Source organism: Octopus bimaculoides, chromosome 4, assembly GCF_046866305.1.
Source record: "Octopus bimaculoides isolate indiv1 chromosome 4, ASM4686630v1, whole genome shotgun sequence".
NCBI classification, from domain to species: Eukaryota; Metazoa; Mollusca; class Cephalopoda; order Octopoda; family Octopodidae; genus Octopus; species Octopus bimaculoides.
In genome coordinates, this window is record NC_142931.1 from 88,601,724 (window position 1) to 88,614,223 (window position 12,500).

General features: G+C 35.1%; 1 protein-coding gene across 6 annotated transcripts in view; it reads left to right on the top strand.

Annotated features, from left to right (window-relative positions):
- The first annotated feature begins 8,143 nt into the window (after window positions 1–8,143).
- Window positions 8,144–12,500, top strand: part of LOC106872337 (uncharacterized) — a 126,487-nt gene continuing 122,130 nt past the window's right edge. The window contains exon 1 of one of the 6 annotated variants that reach the window (XM_089350948.1): window positions 8,144–8,877. In XM_089350948.1, the coding sequence (XP_089207074.1) occupies window positions 8,799–8,877 (79 nt within the window). In that variant the 5' untranslated portion in view covers window positions 8,144–8,798. The remainder of the gene's footprint in view (window positions 8,878–12,500) is intronic. The other 5 variants (XM_014919284.2, XM_014919283.2, XM_089350950.1 and 2 more) reach the window with 5 other exon arrangements.

Consider the following 12,500-nt stretch of genomic DNA (forward strand, 5'->3'; position numbering starts at 1 on the left):
CTCCTATCTTTTAGCTGCAGCAACTCCTCAAATCGCTAATGTTCTGTTTGGAAACATCGTCTCAAAAGGTTTCAGTCTGAATTGTTTCTATTGTATCATTATTGATCTACAACCTTGCATATAAACCTCTTTGAAGCATAGCTGGGATCTTCCTGTAGATCGTTTTCCTTCAGAATGAACATACATACATACATACATATAATTCAAATGGTTGGTATACTGAAAAGCGTGGCGCATTACCAATGAGTATGGATGCGTTAAGTCAGTTCTATATTCAACTCTTATCTCTGACGTGGTTAGCCTCCAGATAGGCTAGAATGCATCGCGACGTATAAAGAAAAATAATACAGAAGACATAATCAGTATTGATACTTATATAATTTACACGTGCTTCGTGAGATTGGCAAGCATAAATTAAGAGAGCATAAAGTCCAATTACATGGATAAATGCTATCGACCCCGTTCGTAGGCATTACTCAAAGACCTCCGTGTTTCATCGTCTTGCATTTTTGTTGAGTAATGCCGATGAAGGAGACCAATGGCATTTGTTTATGTAAATTGTCTTTATCCTCACATAAATGATGTCTGCCAATCTCATGAAACACGTATACATCATATAAAACATTAATACTGATTACGTTTTCTGTGTTTCTTATATATTAGTGCATATAGTCATTTCTGCTTGAGAATTGTGAACATATTGGCTGCATCATGAAGTTGATACAGTTGTTTCTCTAGATAATGTCGAAAACACATTTTCTAAGTGCATATACAAATCATTTTGCCCGCTTATCTAGTAGAAGCGTAAGTTCCAACCTCTCTGCCTTACAGAAATATAGACATGTTTCAGGTTTTGTAACCTAGATCTTTGTAAATAAATTTACTTCTTGTTGGACTATACACATTTCATATACAGTCAAGATATATGTTAACTATACCAAAGCATATATGCTTCCTGAAACACATCACCTGTAGCATTCTCTTGTCTTAAATTGTTAAAAACATACGGAATGTAATCCCAATATTATTATATTTGCTTAAAGAATTAGTATCTATTGGTTATATGCTGATAACGCTCTTTAAAATTCGAAAGTGCTTTACACAGAGATACATGTATGCATGCATGTATGTATGATCTTCCTTTGAGTTCTTTTCAAGAGAGTTCAAGCTAACAAAGCGACAAGACTTTTTGAATTAACAAAACTCTCGCTGTTTATAAATAAATGATTGAGATGATGTGTTGCTTGAGCTGTCGACACACACCCCAAGTGTATGCATCTACAGAATCTCAGCTACGATTCTTTGAAATGTCTTACAAATCTTCACTATGCCACTAATAGATTGTATTTAGAGAATCCAGTTTCTTTTGCTTCGAAAAACCTAGTATTTCTAGGTTTTTGTGTAAATGTGTAGGTACATAGCCTAAAGCACCTAAGATAATAGGTGCACTTAAGATAATAGGTACAAATTTGAATTTATAGTCAGGGTACAAGAGGTGTAAGTTCCGTATTAATTCACCATAAATGTTCTCTTTTTCCAGAACTTTTGATGGTACATTCACAAATACTGAGCCGTTAAGCTCCACAGTAATGCATAACTTTTGTTCCCGTCCCTCAGAATAACAGGTCTGTTATGTTTGCATCGAACTGATGTTTTTATCGGGATATTCTATTATTATTTCTTGTTTCTATAGGTGTAAATATATGCTGGTTCTGACATGTCTTTGATGACCTATACCATCTTTCTGTTGATATTCCATAGTGTTGGCATAACTTCCAGTGTACATAGGTCCCAACTTTGTCGTGTCTGTGAATATATTCCTTCTTATCCAAGACTGGGTATTCAGGGACAACAAGATTTATTGTTTCTTCTCCATCTCCACATATTCTGAAGTTACTTGTATTTCTTTTCATTACATGTTTTTGGCGATTTCTGGTGGGAAGGCTTTGATCTTGTGCTGTAATTAAAAATCCCTCAGTCTCTGCTTTCAATCCTGAGTTTTTCAGCCATTGTTGGGATTTTGCTTTGGCTATTTCTTTTCTGTTTAGTTTAACTCAATATTTGCCATCACGGTGCTTTTCTTGCCATCATTTTATCATGATACGTTGCTGTTCCAGTTTTAGTTTAGATTTCAATTATTTTACAGCTTTTGTTGTTTCTTCTTTTTTTTCATAGTTGTTAGGTATTGTTCCTTCTTTTTTGCATTTGTCAGCTTCCTTAAAGACTGAAAACAGTTTTTGTTTCGTTCGTGTTTTGTGGCTATTTGTATTAAGTTTTCTTGCTTCTGAAGTAGGTATTTCTGTAGTCCTATTGTGGTTATTTTGTAATAATTTTCTAGCTTTATAAGGCCTCAGCCACCTTCGATACGTTGTGTATATATAGCCTTTCTATGTTACATTTTGGGTGGTGTATCCTAAATCCTGTCATTTTTTCTTTTTTTCCTGTCTATTTTGATTAGTTCATTTAGAGCCCAGTTAAGAATATTGCAGATGTAACTTATAACTGGGACGGCTAGAATGTTGATACCTATTTTCTTGCTTTTTGCATTGAGCTCTGTTTTCAGTATTAATCTAACTCGTCTACAGTATTTCTTTTTTATTTTCTCTTTCATTTGTGTGTGTATTGTATTGTATCTAGTTCATTGATCTCTAAGTATTTGTATGTCTGGTTTTGGCCAAATTCTCTTTTCATTTGCTTTATCTAGTGTGATGTTGCTACTCTTAACTAGTTTTCCTCTTTTCAAGGTTGCTTTGGCACATTTTTCTAAGCCAAATTTCGTGTTTATTTCTGTGGTAAATCCATGTACTGTCTGTAGTAATGTTTCCAGCTGTTTTCTCATTTGTAGCGTACCGTTGTAGATCATCCATATACAAGAGATGGTTGATTATTTTGCCGTAACAACTGTATCCACACCCAGATCTGTTTAGCATGTCAGCTAAAGGTGTCAATGTCAAGCAGAAAAGGAGTGGAGAGAGCGTGTCTCCCTGGAATATTCCTCTTCTAATGAGGATGGATTTGGTTTTTATGAGTCCTTTTATCTGGAGCTGTAACGCTGTCTGTCATTTATTCATGGAATGTTTATACTTTATGATTATTGGTGCTACCTTGCTCACGGCTAGTGTTTCTAGGATCCATGCCTAGGGGATACTATCAAAAGCCTTTCGGTAATCGATTCAGGCTATACTTAGACCAGTCTTCTTTCTGCGACTGTCTTCAGTTGTGGCTTTATTTATCAGTAGCTGATCTTTACGACCGTGCTAGCCCTTGCAGCATACCTTCTGCTTTTCTGGAAACAGGTTGTTTTCTTCCAGATGTCCATTATCTGCGATATTATTGCAGTAAAGTCTTTGTAAATTGTAGGGAGGCAATTTATCGGCCTGTAATTTTCGTTTTAGTGGATTTGGGAATTAGGATAGTTTTTCCGTTCTGTGAGCCATTCAGACATTGTCTCTGGCTCTGCTAGTATTCATAAAATTTCTCAGCCAGCTTTTTATGAGTTCCTGTTAAGTATTTTAGCTAGAAATTGGGGATCTTGTCGTGCCGTGGTGCCTATTTAGTGCCATATTTATTATTATTATTATTATTATTATTATTATTATTATTATTATTATTATTATTATTATTATTATTATTATTATTATTATGTCAAAATTAAAAGAAGAGTGCCATTGTTATCTAGTGAACGATATTTCGACATCTTGTGTGTTTTCAACGGGTTCAAAAAATAAATTTGTCAATCTACTTCATTTTGGTTAATATAGAAAGGCTTGAGGTAACTCCTCCTGAAGATATAGAGTCAGAATTAAAAGAAAAGTGCCATTGTTATCTAGTGAACGATATTTCGACATCTTGTGTGTCTTCAACATTATTCAAAATTATTATTATTATTATTATTTAGTGCGTCGGGCAAAATGCTTAGCGACATTTCTTTCGTCCATTTATGTTCTGAGTTCATTTTTCGCCGATGGCGACTTTGTCTTCCATCCTCTCGTAGACAACAAAATAAGTACCAGTCAAATACCTTTCCCTTCCTCTGAAACTTGCTGTCCTTGTGACAAAATTCGAAAGAATTTTTGTTGTTGCTGTTGTCGTCGACGACGTCGTCGTCTTCGTCGTCTTCGTCGTCTTCGTCGACGTCGTCGTCTTCGTCGTCGTCTTCGTCGTCGTCTTCGTCGTCGTCTTCGTCGTCGTCTTCGTCGTCGTCTTCGTCGTCGTCTTCGTCGTCTTCGTCGTCTTCGTCGACGTCGTCGTCTTCGTCGTCGTCTTCGTCGTCGTCGTTGTTGCTGTTGTCATTATTGTTATTGTTGTTTTGCTGCAAATAATATTATTGAAAACATTACTAATTTTCACCTTTATACAAAAGAGTTTTGTGTTTCCTTATTCATTCTTTGTGATTAGCATGAATCTGTATATATTCCACCAACGCTTAAATAACTTCCAGGTCTTATCGGCTGGGTAGTATGACATTACTGAGGTTGTAATTGCTGCTGCTGCTGCTGCCGATGCATTTGTAATTATTGTTGCTATTGTTGTTCCTGCTACTGTTGTCACCGTTGTTGTTGCTGTTGTTGTTGTTGTTGTTGTTGCTGATGATGATGATGATGATGATGACGGTGGTAGTGTTGGTGGTGGTGGTGGTGGTGATTCTGCTGAATTCAAATTCAACCTTTAAGTCAACAGATACGTGATCTGAGATATTCTAGTCGTTCCCGTCGTTTTCTTTAGAGTATCTTGGATTACATTATCTAATGTGTTCTTTCCGTTTTCAGATAACAAGAGTGTGGGAAAATTTCAAAGAAATTTGTCTACCTTTCGTAGCAGGTGAACACTTTGCCTACCAAACCTATTTAGTGCCATATTTACTTTTGCTCTAGCAATCGAATTTTTGTTAGAAATTTGGCCCTATTTAAAAAAATATTTTAACCACACATAAGGCAACGGAGCTGACCGAATCGTTAGCAAACCGGACAAAATGCTTAGCGATATTTCGTCTGTCTTTACGTTCTGAGTTCAAATTGCACCGAGGTCGACTTTGCCTTTCATCTTTTCGGGATTGATAAAATAAGTGCCAGCTGAGTACTAAGGTTGATGTAATCGACTTAGTCCCTCCCTCCGAAATTGCTGGTCTTGTACAAAAATTTGAAACCAGTATTATAAGGTGGCGAGCTGGCAGAACCGTTAGCACTCCGGGCAAAATGCTTTGCGGCATTTCGTCCTCTTTACGTTCTGAGTTCAAATTCTGTCGAGGTTGACTTTGCCTTTCATCCTCTCTGGGTCTATAAAATAAAAATCAATTGAATACTGGCGTCGAAATTGCTGGCTTTGTGCCAAAATTTGAAATGAATATTTTAACCATATATAGGGCGGTAAGCTGGCAGAATCGTTAACACGTCAGGCAAAATACTGAGTGGTATTTCGTCCGTCTTTATGTTCTAAGTTCAAATTCAGCCAAGGTCGACTTTTCCTTTCATCCTTTCGGGGTCGATAAAATAAGTACCGGTTGACCACTGGGGTCGATGTAATCGACTTAATCCACCCCAACCCCTGAATTGCTGGCCGTGTGCCAAAATCTGAAGTCAATATTTTAACCATATTTATGTTCACTACATAAACTACCGAATCGTTTTATAGCAGTCACCGATGTTATACATGTTGAAAAGAGGTAAAATACTTCCATCTATGATTTCTCTTTCCATTTATTTATGATTTCTTCCTAGAGATTATATTTCAGATTTTATATTATATAAGCCTTAATGGCTTCTTTTTCGCAAAAATTATTTTATGGAGGGTAGCGCTCCAGTGATGGATACTATAGTGATTGGCACCATGCTGATATCAAATCTGATCCCTCATCTTCTGATGAATTCCAGGTTTCCGCAATTGAAAAATCATCCGAGAGACAGGAAGAAACAAAGTTTAGAACCACAGTAAGCTGAGGCTCCTTAGGAAAAAAAAAAAAAACAACATCCCCATTGGGAATTACCAGTGACGCCCCTGTGATATATTTAGAATATTGCGTGTTGCGTCACCAGTGACTCCTATGGTAGGCAAAATGTTAAGCGACCACATATAGGCTCTTTTGTTTTGGCGAGTTATTTTGTCATTGTTAATTTTTATTGCAGTCAAGGAAACTTGGCTTTCCGTTGTGTTGTACCACATTCATTATCATGAAGGCGCGTGGTTAAGTGTTTAGTGTATTCGATTCACAGTTATAACGTCATGAGTTCCATACCCGGCGATGTGTTGTATTCTTGAGCAAGACACTTTATTTCACGTTGCTCCTGTTCAATCACCTGGCAAAAATAAGCTGTACCTGTATTTCAAAGGACCATCCTTGTCACATTCTGTGTTACGCTGAATATCCCTGAGAACTACGCTGAGGGTTCGCGTATTTGTAGAATGCTTAGCCACTTGCACGTTAATTTCACGGGCAGGCTGTTTCGTCAATTGGATCAACTGGAACACTTGTTGTAATCGACTGAGAACCAATGTCGCCAGAATTGAAAATTTTAAACGTTTGACGTCAGGTTTCTTTCATCAGTCAGAGTATCTCTCGCAGTAATAAAAATTACTTGATATTCCCTGATTTAACGTTGAATATTCAGACTCCTTCCTACCCAGTTCCACTGCATTTCGGATTTTACCTTAGAAAGGGTGTGGCTGCAACACCAGGTGTTAATTTATTGCAAGGCGCATTAGGCTGAGTTTTATCTAATATTTTGCTTCTAACTTATCTATTATAACTGATCTTTCAGTTTTGAGTAGGTGTCTGAAAGAGATAGAATAGTTATTAGAAAGAGTTCACTTGTACTAACAACTGAACTCAGACATAGCTGAGTGGTTAGTAAGTTCGCTTTGTAATCATGTTGTTCCGTGTTCAGTCTCACTGCATTGTTTCTTGAATAAGTCGACTCAAACGTTGTTGGTGAAACTAGGTTGACGGGAACTGTATGAAAGACAATATGATGAACTCTAACTGTAATTTAAGAACCATATCAGACATCATGTCACGCTGGTTCCGCTTGAGGTTTATGGTGAGAATGCATGTGTCCAGAATACTCAGTTAACTTACATGCTAAATTAACTAGTAGGTTCTTCAACTGTTCGAACAACTGGAATAGCCATCTTCGAAACCGACGGAGGATCCATCTCTTTATTTATTTATTTATTTATTTATTTATTTATTTAAATGGAAAATTAAATAAAACCTGTCTTCGATTCCAAATGTTATACAACATACAGTGTTCACTATTAACTATTTCGAGGAACGGATGAATGCCGCATAATCTTCTCTACACTAGATATTGAGATGATATCCCTATATAATAAGTTACAATTGGCTGCAGTAGCAGAGCAGTGTTGTTAGTATTTAGACTTTCATTTATTGTTTTACTGTTTTACTGGTTCCAGCCAGTGAGCTGTGGTCATGATGGAGCACAGCTTGCCACAAATCTATTGATGGGATATTCAGTTACTTGTCGGGGGGTTGCATTCGAGGTTACAGCGACGCGGTTTCAATTACTGGTTGCGACTATCTTTCTTCAATAACTGTTCCTGGGAAACAAATCAAATGAATATCACACAATCTAGTTTTCTCACCCTGTGAATTCGAGGCTTTGTGCTTCTATTACGAATCAATTAGAGGTGATGGGGGTTTGTAATCGCACAGAGGCTCTAGTGATAGCAGAGAAAATAGTCATGTTAGCATTATAAGCAACCCTTCCCCTTCTCCATTATCATTATCTTCATTATCGTCAGCAGCAGCATTATCTCTTTCTTCATTATCTTCCACTTCAAGATTTCATTCTTCTAAATTAGTTTCAATTTGCATCATTTTCGAAAGTATTTCGCTCTGTAATGTTTACACATGAAATTGTATATTATTATAACCAACTGTATTATTTCGTTTTAACCACAGCAGCTTTCTTTTACTGCAATGATGATTCTCCTTGCAAATTGATAACTTCAGTTCGAGCAGACTCATTATAATCACTTATTGCGCGTTTCATTAGATTTGTAAGCTGAAGAATATATACAGAAATATTCTTCCGTTGATATCGATAATATCGCCTGCTTTATTTAGTACAGAACTATATATATATATATATATATATATATATATATATATATATATATATATATATAAAATTAATATATATATTTAAACCAGCTCAATTAAATCTATCATTTAGGCTTTAAATTTTCTGTTTTCTAAATTTACAGGATAGCAATCTAACAATCTTAAACATGCCTGCTTATATCAATGATGACTGTGCTTGTACTACAGTCAGCTCGCTCGTTAGGGAGATGCAGGATGAAGCAATAGTATCACAGACACGTCAAATAAACTATGTTGATTTATAAAGGCGTCTTATATTAATGATACAATTAACGACAACAACAGCCATTCCAGCCATAACATCAATGAGATGCAATCCATTTGTCTTCATATCCAACTGTTTCGATAGACCAACCAATCATTCAGTCTTATGGTCAACCAGCCGCACCGTAACATCATTCATTCTAACATTCTCACTCATAGTTGGTTGGATGGCTGGTTTCTTATTTAGTTCTATTGTTAGTTTTCCTGGCACACAGTCTATATTTTATTTATCAAGTAATCTAAGACGGGAGTGACGAAATAATACATGTATTTGTTTACATCATATATAGTTATATTAATGTGCAAAGAAATGCTATTCATATCGGAACATATGTAGTGGAGAAGCTACATTATTAAAATTGTGTTGATATTGAAGATTTTAATCTGAAAATAACAACGGCTGCTAAATCTTGAGATGCACAATGGACAGGAATTACCGCTTATTAGATCTGTGTTGCTACTACATTTTTTTGGATTTATCACAAATAGTTTCGGTAAGTTAATCAATTAATTAATATGATGGTGTTTGGTTCGAATATGTATGTATATATATATATATATATATATGTATATATATATATATATATACACACACACACACACACACACTCACACGTACGTACATACATACATACATACATACATGCATATACACACATACACTTTCACACATATATACATGTGTGTGTGTGTGTGTGTGTGTGTGTGTGTGTGTGTAAAGGAAAGAGAAAATTACGTAAAGTAATCAAAATGAATTTTAATTATGATGTTAATGAAATATATTTTGCTTTAATTTTACTCGTTAAATTCAGATGTAAACTGAAAAAATAAATATAACGCATTATGAATTATATAATACCACATTTCTTAAATTATACATTACGTATATAAATTCTTACAGACATACGGTTTATATACAAGCATATTTTATATGTATCCAAATATTTATATTTTAGCATATCAGTAATTGGTTTATCTATCTCTCCATTTCTGCCAGTCAACTTAGTTTCTATCTATCTATCTATCTATCTATCTATCTATCTATCTATCTTTACATACATACATACATACATGTATGCTTACTTACATACATACATACATACATACATACATATATCCATACATACATACATACATACACAGAATATATACTCATACAAGCGCATGTATACATATATGTATACATATACATGGGTGTGAAAGCACGCGCGTCTTTGAGCTTGCGTGCGCTTGCATGTACGTGTGCGCGCGCGTATGTGTATTATGATAAAAGCTTATACTGCGTGGCCGAAAACTGTGCCTTGGGATTTACTTGTGGTGCATTCCTCGCAATAACGTCTCTAAATTTTTTGACTGCAGTGAGGATTCGTTCAATTAGATTTGTTTTTTTCTTTCTTTTCATTGCTAGAACATTGCTAGTGTGCAGAATCAAGCTTCATACACGAGTGAAATATATGTATGTATGTATGTATGTATGTACGTATGCATGTATGTATGTATGTGAAATATATACATGTGTGTATGTATGTATGTATGCATATATGTATATGTGTGTGTGTATATATATATATATATATATATATATATATATATATTATATACTATATATACATATATATTTGTATGTATATATGTATATATATATATATATATATATATATATATATATATATATATATTATATATTATATATACATATATATTTGTATGTATATATGTATATATATTATGTTATATATTATATATACATATATATTGGTATGTATATTTGTATACATGCATACGTGTATAGATACTCTCTCAGTCTCTCTCTTTCACATGTACACACACATATGCTTGTGTGCATGTACGTGTCCACGGTTTTGTCTATCAATCCCTGTCTATCTTATTTCTCTTCTCTTCTCTCTCTCTCTCTCTCTCTGTCTCCCTGTCTCTCTCGCTCTGTCTCTCTCTTTCCCTTTCCACACGTACACACACACACACGCACTTACACACACACGCACTTACACACACATGCACACACCTTCATGCGCGCACATGCGCACCCACCCCAGCACACACACACACACACACACACATACGTACATGCACGCTTACACTTAAACACATATTTTCGTACATATGAACAATCGTGTATGATTAAATATTTTCTTAACCGATTCTCCAATTAACTCTACTCGTCGGCTTTTGTGTGTGAGTCTGTGTGTGTGTTGGGTGTGTTTTGGTGTGTATGTGAGTGTTGTCGTCGTCGTCGTCGTCATCATCATCATCATCATCGTGACAATCGTCATGCGTGTGTGTATATATATGTGTGTGTATGCGTGTGTGTATGTTGTATGTGTGAGTGTGTTAGTGACTGAGTGTTCGTAGTTATCATCATCATTATCTTCATCATCATCATCATTATTATTATTATCATTATGATCATTAAAACAATCTAATATGACAGGTATTTTAATATCCTTTTAACCTTATTATATAGTACACACCGAATTTTAAGAGCACAAGTAAAAATGAAGTCCTCTCGTATATTTGCGCGTAGGAGTGTGCCTAATGTATATATATTTTAACAAAATGAACTTCCGCGAATTACAGCTCCTTTTCTTTTATTCTTATTTTTATTTTGCCAATGTTTTGCTTCACTGCGATTCTAAGTCAAATCTTTCCCCATCTAGATACAAAAGGAGCACTTTTGTTTTCGCTTTCCGTTTGAAGAATTTATCCACGGAGAATTCTAACACGTATTTTATTAATAGTGACTTTTTTTTTTTGTAGTCGTTTTTTTAAATACTTTTTATATTTCTTTTAGACCCCAATTCCTTTTTTTATTCGACGAATTCGTGTTTTGTTCGTTGATTCTTTTGCACTCCACCTCTGTACTTTCTACACACCCCCAACATCTTAGGCCCCTGTGACCAGTAAAAGAGATATTGCTACTACTACTACTACTACTACTACTACTACTACTACTACTACTACTACTGCTACTACTACTACTACTACTACTACTACTGCTGCTGCTGCTGCTGCTGCTGCTACTACTACTACTACTACTACTACTGCTGCTGCTGCATTTTGTTGTTGATATAAAAACAGCTTTTGATATATATATATATATATATATATATTTTTTTTATACTGTTTTCTTCGATTTACATTTAAATGTTTGTGTATATGTATCGATGTATGACTTGGTACGTGTGTGTGTGTGTGGGGTGGGGAGATGCCAGTGTGCATGTACGCATTGTCAAATATACGCTGGTGTTATCACACAGAACATGGTAAATGGTAATTAATAATTGTGGACAGAAACGTGATAACTCTTGCATTCGTCTCAAAGTAAATATTGCCTTAACGATAAACATGTATGTCTCTGCCTCTCTGTCTGTTTGTCTGTCTGTCTGTCTGTATGTATGTATGTATGTAGGTATGCCTACATGAATGCATGTATGTATGTATGTATGTATGTATCTATGGATGTATGGATGCATGCATGCATGCATGTATTTATCTGTGCATGTATGTGTATGGATGGATGTACTGATGTATGTGTATATTCTAATGTACATATGTATGCAGATATGCATAAATAGATAGATGGATGGATGAATGGATGGATGGACAAGTAGGTGGTTGGATGAATGCCTTTATAAACCTCATACATACATACAGACAGGCATACGTACATAGATACATGCATGCATACATACGTTCGCATATATATGCATCCACACATACATACATACATCCTTAAACACAGCAGCACGTATGTACTAAGTCAGTAAGTATGTATGTATGTATGTATGTATGTATGTATTATTTATGCATATATGTTGCATGTATTTATATATTATATGTTGTGGTTGTGTATATATGATTGTGCATGATAGCGTGTGTGTATGAGTAAAATGTATAGCATCGTAATGTTTTGCATTTTAGTTGTCCATATGGCGAATACAGAAACTTTATTACTACTAATATTACTACTGTTATTGTTGTTACTGTCACGTGTGTTAAGATTTTGCGTTTTCATCCAATGTATACTCTCTACTTTACGTTAATATCTTAAATGTTTAATAGCTAAACATATTATGAGACGTACGAATGGAAACGGTGT